This window comes from Geospiza fortis, unplaced genomic scaffold (assembly GCF_000277835.1).
Source record: "Geospiza fortis unplaced genomic scaffold, GeoFor_1.0 scaffold514, whole genome shotgun sequence".
NCBI lineage: Eukaryota > Metazoa > Chordata > Aves > Passeriformes > Thraupidae > Geospiza > Geospiza fortis.
Window position 1 is genome coordinate 24,950 of NW_005054715.1, and position 14,967 is coordinate 39,916.

The 14,967-nt window shown below is 42.1% G+C and overlaps 1 protein-coding gene across 1 annotated transcript in view; it reads left to right on the top strand.

Moving 5' to 3' along the window:
• The window catches only part of SYNJ1 (synaptojanin 1), a 46,436-nt gene that overhangs the window by 21,508 nt on the left and 9,961 nt on the right, over window positions 1–14,967 (top strand). The window contains 14 exon segments of the mRNA XM_031065245.1: window positions 946–1,137; window positions 1,606–1,690; window positions 2,702–2,842; window positions 3,175–3,367; window positions 4,437–4,595; window positions 6,563–6,719; window positions 7,055–7,172; window positions 7,279–7,494; window positions 7,868–7,946; window positions 8,931–9,093; window positions 9,706–9,912; window positions 10,549–10,680; window positions 11,410–11,448; window positions 14,596–14,643. Coding sequence (XP_030921105.1) covers window positions 946–1,137; window positions 1,606–1,690; window positions 2,702–2,842; window positions 3,175–3,367; window positions 4,437–4,595; window positions 6,563–6,719; window positions 7,055–7,172; window positions 7,279–7,494; window positions 7,868–7,946; window positions 8,931–9,093; window positions 9,706–9,912; window positions 10,549–10,680; window positions 11,410–11,448; window positions 14,596–14,643 — 1,929 coding nt within the window.

The window sequence follows — 14,967 nt, forward strand, 5'->3', positions numbered from 1 at the left end:
TCTTGCTCTCAGTTTTTTTCAAACCCAATAGGGATAGAGAACACCCAATTTTTGTTTTGACCAGGTAGCTAAGAGTAACTGAAAAGACAGCAGCAGCTCACTGATCATCTTATTTGGGGAATTTAAATGGAAATACTGTTCCCTGTAACTGTTTTTCAAGACAGCAACAAGTGAAGGGAAAAATTCCATCTAATATTGTTTAAATGTTCTTTTGGAGTCTGATAACATTGGAACATTCAAAATAGGTAAATTATTATAACTAAGGTACAGTACCTGAGCATTGAATCAGCTTTTTTCTTGGTGTTTCTCACAATGTCCTTTACATATGGGTCATTCCTCTCTCTTCATTTGGCAGATAAAAACAAGGCACAGGCAAAGACTGATGGGACAGAGAAATGAGTTAAATTAGTTTGAATCCTAGCTGACTGCCCTCACTAAAGCAGCTCTTTAGGAATTCAACTGATGTAAAAATAATTCAGATTTGTGGCTTAAATAGACATACTCTGATATGATGAAATAATGTACCTTCTCTATTTTAGTACTTGTAGTGTATCAGCAACTTCTACACTTCTGGAAATTAATATATCTGCATGTTGGTTTTGTAACAGAGATTGGATTTCATGAATTTAATCTGTGAAAATGAGGCAGATCTGTACAAAAATGATGCTTTCCCTAGAAAGTCATGGATGAGATGAAAGAACAGCAGATATTTATAAAACACGGGGATTGTTTCCTTCATGTATCATTTGTCTCTATGTAATTCTGAACCAATTGCTGCTGTTTTTCAGTCAGTAGTGTGTGTCTCAGGGTACTTTCCCCTGGGAAAGGTGCATTCCTTGTGCTTTTGCAGTTTAGCATTGTGCAGTTTAGCATTGGGAAGATCTCGCTGCCAGGCTTTCTGGAACATTCGCTATAACAGTAATGCCTTTTCCAATGTTTTTGCAGCATCTGTGAAAGTGCTGAAGAGCATGTGTGAGAACTTCTATAAGTATGCCAAACCCAAAAAGATCCGAGTGTGCGTTGGCACGTGGAACGTCAATGGGGGGAAGCAGTTTCGCAGCATTGCCTTCAGAAATCAAACCCTCACTGACTGGCTGCTGGATGCACCCAAGCTAGCTGGGATCCATGAATTCCAAGGTAGGATCTGTGTTCTGCCATTACTGTTTCTTGAGAGCTCTGTTTTTTCTAAGTAGATCACAAGCATTGAAACAGGTATCACGGCAGTGTGGAACTGTGTAGGAAGGGACCCTAAAGATCCAGCTCCACCCCCTGCCAGAGAAAGTCTGGATTTATTTAAAAGCTTCTTTGAGACAACTGGAATTTTACAGAATCCCACACTGGTTTGTGTTGGAAGGGGCCTTAAAGTTTGTCCAGTGCCACCCCTGCCATGGCAGGGACACCTTCCACTGTCCCAGGCTGCTCCAAGCCCTGTCCAGCCTGGTCTTGGACACTGCCAGCCCCTGCCCACCCTCACAGGGAGGAATTTCTTTCCAAGGAAGGATTATTTTTCCTGAAAATGAATATAAATATATATATATATGTATGAGGTCTTGATTGTTAAGTTAATTAGAAACAAGAAATAACTTTTTCCCTATTTACCTCAAGATCGCAAAAACAAACCTGTGGACATATTTGCCATTGGATTTGAAGAAATGGTGGAGTTAAATGCAGGAAACATTGTGAACGCCAGGTGGGTGATCCAATCCACACAGCACTTGTTTGGCTGACTTTTTCAAGTCATATGTTATTTAAAATTTTGGTTTCTCCGGTGCTTGCCGTGTTCTTCAGTTCCTGTGTCTGGTATTGCTGGGAACAGCAAATCCTGTGAACATCCTTCCCAAAGCATGTGTTGTTGGTGTGCTGTTATGTATCAGGCTGTGATCTGTACAAAGGAAGGCTTCCTTCCATACTGTTAGTTTGCACTGCCATTCCACGTATGGCATGGATAGATCACTGTGGAGTTGGGATTTTTCACTCCTACCAGACTGGGTTATGGAAATACATTTTTGCCAGTGGTGGCTGATACCAGACACAAACGTGTGTGTAGTCCTAGGACCATATTCCCTGTGTCCATTGTTTTCTCTTCCTGCTTTGCATGTTTCCTGGTGTTAGGGAAGGTTGGACTCATTGGGAAGAGCTCATAAAGCCTATGATACTGTAGCCTTTGTGCAGAGTTTTGTCTGCTGGGTACCAGGTGTCAGCTTGTCATCCCCTCATTTCACCCTTTGTGTAGTTAATGCTGTTTCCAGGCCTGATATTTTTCATTCCCGTTTGGTGCTGGCTCTGGAAACTGTAGTCTGTTAGGTCTCTAAGGATGTTCTTGATCTAAGACTGTGCCACCTGTTTTCCAGTATTGACTGAGCTCTAGGCTAGGAAGTAACTCTCTAAAACAATTAGGTTTTCCTCCTCTAGTCTGGGCTTGTAAATACAGCAAAGCTAGCCATGGCTCCTGAAGTTGTCTGTGGTGTTGGGAACAGTGATGCAGCATTTGTAGAGGCTGAATTTGGAACAATGATGCCATGACAGTCTAGAGCCTGTGTCTCTGCTGGGAGCCATTGGAGCATCATTCCCAGCTTGGCTTTGGTTCACTGCCTCGAGGTTTACTTCAGGTCCTTGGGTGTAGCTCAGTCAGCTCAGTCACCAGCTAGAAACTGCTCACTTTGGGTTATTCCCAACCTGGTGTTTTTAATCTCCCTGCCAGCACCACGAACCAGAAGCTCTGGGCTGCTGAGCTGCAGAAGACCATCTCCAGGGATTACAAGTATGTGCTGCTGGCCTCAGAGCAGCTGGTGGGCGTCTGCCTCTTCGTGTTCATCAGGCCTCAGCACGCTCCCTTTATCAGGTCAGTCAGCCTGGGTCACCTGCAGCTGGCCTCGTGTTGGGAGATAACACCCAGACATCCTCAGAGCCGTGTGGGGCTCTGAGAGGGCTGTTCCACCTTCTGCTGAAGTAGTTCTTTAGGTTATTTTCTTAGTTTTTAAATGCCCCGAGAGCACCGGTTGCCCAGAGAGCTTGAAAAGCTGAGGTTGTATCTTGTCAATGCTCAGTGACTGTTGGAACTTTTTAAAACCAGCCCTGTGGCTGGGAGAACAATGTGTCCCTCCAGCCCAGTGTCACACTCAGAGCCAGCTGTGCCAGCTCCTGGAAGGTTTAACAGCTGTTTCACTGTTTCAGGGATGTTGCTGTGGATACGGTCAAGACTGGCATGGGAGGAGCCACGGGGAACAAGGGGGCCGTGGCCATTCGGATGCTGTTCCACACCTCCAGCCTCTGCTTTGTGTGCAGTCACTTTGCTGCAGGCCAGTCCCAAGTCAAGGAGAGAAATGAGGACTTTGTAGAGATTTCTCGCAAGCTTGGATTTCCAATGGTAAGCACTGGGTTCAAGTTCCACACAAATGAAAGTGAAACCCTTGGAGCCCCAGCAGTGTCATCCCAAAGCTCCATTTGCATTTTTCCCCTTCCCCAGTTTCCTGTGGAAATCAGATTTTCTTGGGTTAGACATCTCAGAGATAACTGAGTTCCCACAATGTTTATTAAAATAGAACACTGCAGAAAGAACAGACCTTGCCGTGATGAGTTCGCTTGCATTTGGAATCAAGGCCTTGGCATAGGAAAGAGACCTTATAGATCCCTGACATGCAGTAGAACTTTGGTGGGCACAGGAGACATGTGCCTATGAGGAAAAAATCCCTGTGAAACAGCCCTTGTTCTCAGTACGCAGGAATGATTCCATGCCATGTTCTCATTACCAAATCACCAAGTTGAAACTGTTATCAGTGCAACAAAATGCTTCCTTGAGACTTAAAGCTGTTTTAAATTTTGCCATCAAACTGTCATTTGTAAATTTCTGTGGCACTGTGCAGGAGTCTTACATCTTATTTTACAGGGCTTGTTTATTTTCTAAATTTGTCCCCACTGTCATGTTTCAGTTTTCCTAGCAAGTGCTGTATCCAACAGTTTCCTAAATGCTGTTGTTTCAATCTGCCAGTGTATCTGCTTGGTTTTACTTATGGACAGTAGAAAAATCAAAACAAAGGGGGAAGGAAAGGTTCTTACTCTAAAGTCTGGGCTTTGTTTAAACTAATAAAGCCCTTATGTCTCTCTCTAGTGATGGAAATCAGATGTAACTGAAAAGTCTTCAATTAAATCTGAATGACAAAGCTCTGGATTTGCAGTTTGTCAGGAGACTGTGTCACAAAGTCCCAGGGGGTATTTTGTTCTCCTCGGTCACAGGCAGCAGCCATCACCTTTGAGCAGGCTTCTAGAACAGGAAGAGGAAGAGTTTTAGAATCCAATAAATACTAGGATATATTTCAGTTGTCTTCATCACCCAGAAATTATACATATTTCACAGCAAAAAACGGAATTTCTGAACCTGGAAGCGTAAATGCGTCACTCGGTTGCTTTTAACTCCAGTGTGTGCTGCTGTTTTCCAGGGAAGGATGCTCTTTTCCCATGACTACATTTTTTGGTGTGGGGACTTCAATTATCGAATAGATTTGCCCAATGAGGAGGTGAAGGAGCTGATCCGACAGCAGAACTGGGATCCCCTCATAGCAGGAGACCAGCTGATCAACCAGAAAAACTCTGGACAGGTGTGTCACCTACTTGAGAATACTTCATTTTTTAACTGGTTTTAGTAATTGCTATGATGCTCCTGTAAATCTATATCCTCAACATGGAGTTCTCTAATGACAGTATATTTGTCAGATGTAACTATTTAAAAAGAATATTTATAATGTTTGGTCATGTTACTCTTTAGTTAAATTGTAATAGGCCTAATGCTGTTACTGTTGGGAAAAGGACTAGTCCAAATAGTAGCTTTTCTATTTGCAAAGAAAACACAGAATAACAAAGTGTGAAGAAAGCTACAATTTTTAGATTTGTAGGGTTTCTTGTTCTCCCTCTGCAGCTCTGTGTGGGAAGGCTGGATATGGTAAAAAAAGAGACAATCCTCTATTGTTGGTTCTCTCTGCTCGCCAGCACTTGGATCACAAGCAGCGCTTTTGCTGATCTAGAGTTTGCTGATTTCAATTCCATTTGTGCTGGGATCTTGTGCACCAGAACAGGAGGCAAAACACTGGATATTTTTACTCACTCAGTTTTTTTTTTTAACAGCTGTTTGCTAGAGAAAGCAAGGTGTACATTCACATGGGCAGACAGCACTGTCTGTCTGTCAGATGGTCTGTTAAGTGGATCAAAACATGATGTGTAGAGGTTTTAGAGACACCTCCAGCCCTTACAGAGCTGGAGAAATCTATGGAAACTGCTGGAACATGCAAAGGACTCCTGGCTGGGGAGGGAGCAGGAGTAGCATGCACTGTTTGGGTGATATCCCATGATTTGGAAACTGCTAGAACATGAACTCCTGGTTGGGGAGCAGGAATAGCATGCACTGTTGGGCAGATATCCCATGGTTTGGAAACTGCCAGAACATGGAAAGGACTCCTGGCTGGGGAGCAGGAGTAGCATTCCCTGTTGGGGTGATATCCCATGATTTGGAAGCTGCTGGCTGGGTACCAGCTGTGTCCCTGCTGGGGCAGGTTCACATCTGTTCCTGCTGCTCAGGAAAGGTGTTTACACAGCGACTTGCTCCATAAAAAGTAGGTTAGAAAATAATTACTGAAGCCAAACAAATTAATTGTCTCAGAAGTTGTGAAACTTCTAGCATTCTGACATTGATCTTCTGACATGGACTTCTAAATTGACTGGATTTCAAATTGTATTTCCAGCAAGAAAAGCATGTCAGCCTGTCACTTGGTGCATATTTGACTGTAAGATCCAAGTTAGATTTCTGTTTTACAGATTTCTGAAGTGAAAGAAGGATGCCCATAGAAGGTTGAACTCAAGAATGCAGCTGACTGAGTTAGATAAAGGGTTTTATCTTGTGTCCAGTTTAAACACTTAATGAGTGAGAAGCTCACTTTGAATAGATTGAATGTATTAAGGACTTTTTTTTTTTTTTTAAACCTATTTATTTGAGGGGACAACTTATGTCAGCTTTTTCCTGGAAGATTTTGGATGGCACCCTGAGCACCCTGGTCCTAGTGAATGGCGTCCTTGCCCATGGCAAGGGCTTGGAACTGGACGATCTTTAGGGTCCCTTCCAACTCAAACCAGTGTGTGGCTGTGAATTTGTGGGAAAACTTGGCGTGTTCAGATAGATATAAACCATAAAGTGTACATGTTAATTCCCCACTTTTGCTGGCCCAGGAACAAATAAGCACCAGATTAAAATGCTGTATTGCAGCATCAGTGTTCTGGGTGACCTCCAGTTGGTCATGACATTGGAGGAACAGTAGGTCATTCCTAAGCCTGGGCTTCAAGATATAACTGCTGGCATACTTCTGTTCAGTGATGATTGTCTGGGTCACTGGTTAGTCACAGTGTCAAATGTGTTTAGTCATAGTGTCAAATGTTTTCAGCAGACAAAATGTGGAGAGGAATCCATTTTAACAAATAGCAGGTTTTTAAATTTTGTTTTGAGGTGTTTATACAGGTTGTCAGTGTCAGAGTAGAGAATTCTGGTTAGTTTCAGCTGTTTCCCCTTATGTTTGTACAGATTTTTAGGGGATTTCTGGAAGGGAAGATCAATTTTGCCCCCACATACAAGTATGACCTGTTCTCTGATGACTACGACACCAGTGAGAAGTGCCGCACGCCCGCGTGGACGGATCGCATCCTCTGGAGGAGGAGGAAATGGCCCTTTGACCGATCAGGTTTGAGGCTTTCCTTCAACTGTCTGAAACCTTTAGGTGACTCAGAGGATCCATTTAGGGGTGTTCACAATGCCAGTGATGCTGAGCTCCTGTTCCTGGCTTGGTAGGATACAGGACACTGGTAACAGACCTTCAGTGAACACAGTGAGGCTGAAGAAAGGGCCACGAGTCAGATCCCACTTACTGACATTTGAGGAGTGGAAAAGGAACTTTGAGCAGGGGGTTTTCTGTAAGACACTCAGTTTGGATTTACTTCCTATGTTTTATCTTTTTACAAATAGCACATCCTTGCAATCACTGTGTTTTTCCTCTTTGGTTTTCATTGCTGATTGCAGCTGAAGACCTGGATCTCCTGAATGCGAGTTTTCACAGTGACACTAATGTCCCTTACACATGGAATCCTGGCACTTTGCTGCACTATGGGAGAGCAGAGCTGAAAACATCTGATCACAGGTTCCAGTTCCATTTCATACATTACTCCCTAAGATTTAATACTCATGCTGTGTGTTTTGTTGCTCAGATACTCTGCTGACAGGATTTTCTTGTCTGTTTTTCCAAGGCCTGTGGTTGCACTGATTGACATTGACATATTTGAAATTGAAGCAGAAGAGAGACAAAAAGTGTATAAGGAGGTGATTGCAATGCAAGGTCCCCCTGATGGTACTGTGATGGTCTCCATCAGAAGTTCTTCAGCTGAAGAAAACTATTTTGATGATAACTTGATTGATGGTCTTCTTCAAAAATTCGCAAGCTATGGCGAAGTTATACTTATAAGGTTAAAAGAACTTCTTGCTTTTAATTTCTGCTTATAGAATCATGGAATTGTTTGGGTTGAAAGGGATCATCCTGAATAAAGTTATTTCCTTACGTAGAAAATAACTTTTCAGTTATTTCAAATCTGTTTAATTTTTAGCATTTGAATTTCAACTTAAGTGTCTTTAGAATTCATTTCTGTGTGTCACAGTTTTCAGACGGATTTTTCCAGATACTCTTACTTTTGAGAATTTTATACAAATGTTGTATTCTAGAATTAGGTTAGTGGTTTTAAACGAACTGAAAACAAGGATGTTGCGTTTGCACTAGGCTAGCAATTGTACTATGAAGTGTTGTGGTATTTTGCTGGCTAATGTTTCCAATGAACTTTGCAGGTTTGTGGAAGACAAGATGTGGGTAACATTTTTGGAAGGAAGCTCTGCTCTGAATGTTATGAATTTGAATGGTACTGAGGTAATGTAAAAATGACTGAAACTTTGTATAGCAAGAGAAAATCCAGCTTTTTAAGGTCTTCTTGAGTGGGTTGGATTTACTGTTTGTCTTTGATTCTTATAAGTTTTTTCTGTTCTGTACTAGACTTCTGCATTTTTTTTTTGCTCTCAATAGCCACATACCATATGTTGAGTTTCAAAAGCCATATAAAAACTATCAAACTTCATTTCTCGAACAATACTCCCCCTAAAAATAAATTAATATCTACTGAGAGGCATCTTTGTCAAATGAGGGGTTTGGGGTCTTTTATGATTTAAAAAGCAGAGTTTAGTTTTGTGAATTAACTGGTGAAAAATCTTTATAGCCTGCAGTTATAAAAATTTAGCACTTCTATACTACAAACTCTGAAAAACATCGAAATTTCAGCTTGCATTGACTTCTGTGGGGCCAGTATTTAATCTCTGTGAAAATTTAACTTCTGATGTTTAAATTTTCACTAGTCTGTGGCTGCTAAGCCTTGGTATGTGTGAGGTGTACAGATGGATCCTTGGATCTGCTGGGATGTCACTAGCAGGTCAGACAGGAAAGGGACTCTGGGTAGAATGTCACTTTACAGAATGAGGACCTGCTCTGTGCCAGCCTCTAAAAATGACTTTATTCATGTAGTTTATAAGCAAGTATGGTTTTCTTTATAAATAATAGTGTCAGAGTAAAAAATCCCAGAAGCTTCCCGATTAACTGAGAACAACTGTAGGAGATGAGTTGCTAGTTTTTCTACCAAAAAATTTAAATGGTTGTAATGAACAGTTTAAATTACATAAATGTTGTTACCTACCAAAATGAAGTGAAAATCAGAATTATTTTTGTTTAGTCACAGAAATTCCTATAACGTTATTTGTGATATTTTCAGGAATTATTTTTTTCTTTTTAAATCTAAAATGCTGAGCTTTAACATTCCTACTCTTAACAACTTCTGTTTTGTGCATAACTTTTTTTGCAATTCAGCTACAAGGAAGGATTATAAATATCAACTTGAAAAATCCAGATTGGATCAGAAGTTTGGAAGATGAAATGAATCTAGAGAAGATTAATATTGGGCTGCCTTCATCCACAAGCTCCACTTTGCTTTGTGAAGATGCTGAGGTTACTGCAGACTATGACATGGAAGGTTTGTTGAGATAAAGCATTCCTTACTTTGAAATGCTGACAGTCCTAAATAATGTGGGTAATTTAATGCATATACAAATATGTTTATGCCCATCTAAAACAGATGAGAAATCACATTATTTTCAACAGTATCTTGACAATCTGCTTCACTCTTGTCTACATTTAAATATATTCTAAATTGACAGCTTACTCCTCAAAAGCACATCCCTGTTGAGCCTTGTTTTTAAGCACCATTCCACCTTTTGCAAGCAGAAGTTGTTATAAATAACAGATACCTTGAAATTCCCTGCCCGGCCTTGTGAAGAGCAGTGAAGCTTGCCATATTGCAAACCAAGGAAATACCCTGTAAAGCTAATTGTTTTAGATTAATGAACTTGACCGTTGCAACACTGTTATAATTACCTTTAATATATGTCTATAATATATATTATGCACTTGAAGTATTTTCAGCTGGTTTGAATACATTTGTATTCTTCACGTGTAACTTTGGGATGCGAGAATCACACTTTGGTTGCTGAGCTAATTCCTTGCAACTTGGGGGCTTTTCTTGCACAGAATCTCGTCCCCAGAGTCAGCTTTTGTGTGCTTTTCTCCTCTGGGATGTGTTCTGCAGGAGACATCGATGACTACAGCGCTGAAGTAGAGGAAATCCTTCCCCAGCACCTGCAGCCGACGTCGAGCTCCGGGCTGGGCACGTCCCCGAGCTCCTCCCCGCGCTCCAGCCCCTGCCAGTCCCCGACGCTGCCCGAGGGACCCGCGCTGCCGGCGAGGCCCAGCCGGGCCCCAGGAAAGGCTCCTGGGCCCCCTGTGTGCGCACAAGGTGGGTACTGCATGGCCCCAGTGCCTCGAGAGCTGCCACAGCCCAGTTCTGCTGCAGTGGGTCTGTAGGATCCTGGCTCACCCCAGTCATCTCTGGGAATGCAGCCCCTGGCAATTCCTACTCCTGCAAGCTCCAAGATAGAAATTGTGATCAGCGCATTTGTACATTGGGAGCACAATATGAAAACTTCTGTGTAAATGTAGCCTGTTTTTAAATGATGAAGTGAACATGTGAGCACAGTGATGGTGCTTGGAATGCCTTCTTACTGAGTTTATTTTAACTGCTCAAATGCCTTGAGAATTCCCTATGTAGTATTTTTTTCCACAGAACTTATTTCACAGGTAAGAGTCAAAATCAAGATTTGGAACGCTGCAATCGGTGAGATTGTTCTGGATTTCATGAAAACCGTAAATTTATTCAAACATATGAGGCAAAAGTTTTGATTTAGGAAATCTGCTTCTTTTCATCATTGGTTCATTCTTTGTCTTCCCTCTCTCAAAAACTTTTGTATCATTATTTCCCAGGCTGGGGCCTGACTGTCCTCTCTGTGAGAAAACCTCACTATTAGAAGAGCTTTCCTGCATTTATAATGTCCAAGACACTAATTTTTGTATTGTTTTCTGCCGTATCCTCCAGCTGAATTGCAGGCTGGTGCCCAGCAGAAGGAGCCTCCTCCGCAGAGCCTGGAGCCCAAGCGCCCTCCGCCCCCTCGGCCCGTGGCGCCTCCTGCCCGTCCGGCTCCGCCGCAGCGCCCGCCTCCCCCCTCAGGTAACGGGGACCTTATATTGCTGACCATGGGGTGCCCATTGCTGACCACTGGGTGTCCATTGGGTGCCCATTGCTGGCCATTGGGTGCCCATTGCTGGCCATTGCCCATCTGGCTCCGCCGCAGCGCCCGCCTCCCCCCTCAGGTAACTGGGGACCTTCCCAGCTGCTCAGGAATATTTATCTGCTTTCTAGTCTGTGAGAGGCACTTGAAAGTGCACACCCAAACTGCGTATTGCACTTTGGGCTCACTGCTTTTTTAATTGAAATGTTTGATTGGTACATTTAAAAGCCATAACAGTGTGGGAAATAACAGCATTTTTACCATTTAAATATTATTAGAGAATAAGTTTATAAAAACTTATTTTCACAGTTTTAAAAATGTGAAATCTTACAGCAATGTTTACTCAACATTTTCATTTTTTATAGCATCTATTTTAAATTAAAATAGGAATAGACTTGTGCATTCATTGGTTCATTGCTGTTCCTTTAATTTTGGCATCAGTATATATGTGTTGTATCATGTCCAAGTTTTCAATGTGGAGTTCATTTGGATCACCTGACAATGTGAACAATTGAGCACTAAGAGAAACTGGATGTTCAGAAGCATTTGGGCTATGTAGTTAATAAAAAACTGACCCTTGTGATTTTTAACTTTCTCATTCTTTTTCTTCCCTCCTACTACACTGACATTTTTCATTATTGCTGCATTCATTTCTTAAATACTGTCAGGCGGTAGGAGTCCTGCACCTGCTAGAAAAGAATTTGGAGGTAATGATTTTAATTGTTTTTGGATATGACTGCATAGCAAAACTGCTGTGGGGATCTGTTGTGACAACAGCTACCATGATGACTTCCAAAGGTGTAAAAATGGGCAATTCTCAAGGTTTCAGGACCAGATAATTCATTAATTCATTTCTTTCTTCCCCCTGTGAACAATGTTTCACTTTCTGGTGAAGTAGTACTTCTCCAGAAGTTGGTATTTTAAAGTCAGACATGAAGGTTGTTACTCTGTCCTGGGTGAGTACATCCAGCTAACTTTGCTGTGAAGTGCTTCTCAGAGTAGGCTTTGTCCTTCTCTGGCCCACATTTTGCTGTCCTGCTTGGACTTCAATCAGCTGATCAATACATGAGAGAGGGTGAGAACTGCTAGTGGCACTTCCAGGCACTGCCACTCCGTTGGTAGGAAAGAGGGATTTTTGACAAAATGCTTGGAAAGTTAAAGAAAATACATAAACTATTTTAAATAGTCTGTAACAATCAACTAACTTTGCTGTCAGGCAAAAATGTACTTGACTCTTAGATACTGGTGAGACAAGGAAGTTTTCATGCCCAATGTGGAATGTTTCAGATGAGGTAAAATGCTTTAAGAAGCTTTAGGAAGCAGTTGATAGACCACATTCAACATAGGTGAGATTTAATTCATTGTTCTCCAGTCCTGTGTAGTTTTCTGTGCACTGACACAATCCTGTTTGCCTGGTTTGTCTCAATTGTGCCAAGACTAGTCAGTTGTCTTCTTTTATCATCTTTCCCAGCATAGCTTCTCATGGAGTTGTAACTTGCATAAAACTTGCTTTTTATGCAATCATTTGAGACTGTAGTATATTTTTTCATATATTATTCCGACCAAAAGCTCTTCACTTTTTTCTGCTCTCCATTTTCCACTCATGGTGTACATGTGTAAGCATGAAGGCCAATTTTCATGGGTACCTGAGCTCAGCTCCAAGCAAGTTAGCACAGGGCTGGAACCAAAATCAATGTCCTTATGTGTGACTTTAGTGGGGAAGGGCACTTGTTTCTCTTCCCTAGGAGGAAAGCTCTGTGGAAATATCCCTGTGTGGTGTGTAAGTGGCTCAGACTTTGGGTTTAGAGTTCCATAGCACATGCAAAGAGACATTGGTCATGTCTTTAAAATGTTGTGCCTTTTAAATGTTATTTTTTTTCGTCACATGTTTTGACCTTTTTTCCCCCAAGTGCTTCAGTCCTTTCAATGGCCATGGCACTTTTTCTAATGCCTCAGTGTGCTTTGAAGATGAGACAAGGATTTGGGCATCTAGGTGTTTTAGTTTGGTCATATTTTATATCAGAAGTAACTCGTAATTCAAGTGAACAAGGCTCTGCACTCATTGCATGGCTTTACAAAGTGTAGACCTTTTGTATGTTAGTACAAAAAAAAATTCACTGCGGGTTCTACAAGCTCCAGTTGTTTATAGTTAAAAATTAAAATATTGCCTTCTGTTTAACCAGTATTTTTTTAATACATTACAGATGAAATTTTTGGAGAACATTAAAAACTATAAAGGCTGCTAATTGTCAATTGAAGTTAATAAATAACATTTGTGGAGTTTTTTCCTTTAATACTAGTTGTCAGAGTTTCCCTGATTGGCTCAGCCAAGGCTTCTACCATTGGTTTAAACTGCTTTTCATTGTCCCTAAGATGAAAATATTCCCATGCTGCCATTTGTGATAGCATTATCAGAGCACGATAATTTTGCTTTCCCACTATTGAAGAGAACTATGAGTAAGTGAAATGTGAGGTATTTACCTTCTGTGCCGTTTCTCTCCCTTGTAGTGAACGTTGGTTTCCTCACCCAATCATCATTGCAGAGATCTTGCTGCCTCTGTCTGGTGCACCGACGTAGGAACGTGTGCCCGTGTGTCCCTGCTGCTGGAAGGAGCTGCCTTTGGTCCTCCTCCTGCACAGAACAAGAGCAGAGGGATGTTGGCAGGCAGTGCCCTGCTCCTGCTGGAAGGAGCTGGCTTTAGTGCTTTAGTCCTCCTCCTGCACAGAACAAGAGCAGAGGGATGTTGTCAGGCAGTGCCCTGCTCCTGTGCAGCCTCACTGCTGCTCCTCTCACTGTTATTCATGGTCAGAACTTGTGATGGGAATTGGCAGAGCCTAGCTCTCAGCCAGAGCAGGTAACACATGCTGGGGTTTAGCAACTTTGAAACACACGTTCAGCCAAAGCAGAGACCTGACATCTCTGGAGCCAGTCCCATTTCAGCTCCATGTGCAGCCTTCACTCTGCCCACTCTGTGACTCACAGAGCTCACAGACCCCAGGGAGCTCCTGGGCACATCTCACACGTGGTGAGAAAGCAGGAGGCTGTGTCACAGCTAAGGGATTTAGCAGGAGGCTGTGTCACAGCTAAGGGATTTAGCAGCAGGCTGTGTCACAGCTAGGGGATGCCTTCAGTATTTCATTATGTCTATGTCCTGCCGTGTTTTTGCCACACAGTTTTAGTAACCCAGTGCATGCTTGATGACATTGCAGAAATAAAGCAGTTCAGCATGGTTATGCATGATTGAAAATCTCTTCTCTCAATCTGAGCTGTTAAACCAATTGGTCCAGCTGTCCCAAGTGCACAGTGCTGTGTAGAGGCCACTCAGTAATACAGTTCTTCAGGATACAATACCTTATACGAGGTGGGAAGTGTTGCTTTATCACATTTCCTATTCAGATGTCCTGTGGCAGAAACAGACTGCTCAGTGTTCTGAATGACAGGGATCAGGCTTGATTTTGCAGGGTGACAGTGCTGTGCTCATTTATTCCCCAGTGTTTGAGCACAGGTCTGTGCTCTGCTCATGAGAGGTTCAAGACTGGCATGTCAGATCACACTGGGTAGCCAAACGTTTGTGGAGAGTGAACATTCTGAAGGAATGAGATTCACTTTCAACTGTAATGTAAAATTGAAATAACACATGTTACTAAACATGATTGTACTTGATGGTTTGTAATTCACACCAGTCTGGTCCCCATGCTGCTACAAACAGTTATTTCCTACAGGTGACTGTAATCTATCTCGACCAGAGTTAAATTGTGTAAAGCTGTCTTGTGGCAGTGTTCTTTCTGCTTTTTCTTTCTCAATCTACTGCTTTTCTTATGCTATGTACAGCTTCTCTTCTTTCTCTGAAAAGGTCTTGGAGCTCCTCCCAGTCCTGGGGTAGCTAGGAGAGAAGTAGAAGGTAACATAACAATTTTTGTGTTCTAGAAATGGATTTCTAATTTAACATCTGAGTAATATTATTGCTCTTGTGACACTAAAGGTAGTTTCATTAATGTATTTATCATGTAGGATCTTTCCTGTTTTATTGAGCATTTCACCCAGGCAAGTTGCTTCCTGGTTTTCAGTGGTGGTGGGAATTGTTACAGAAGGCATTTATGAAGAGCTGAGTGAAAACTAAGAGAGCTCTAATCAAGAATGCTTTGAAGGCTGACCCTGAAAGGTTCCTGAAAGGAAGCTGTATCTGACTGGCCATCAGAGTGACCATTACACCTGTAACTAAATC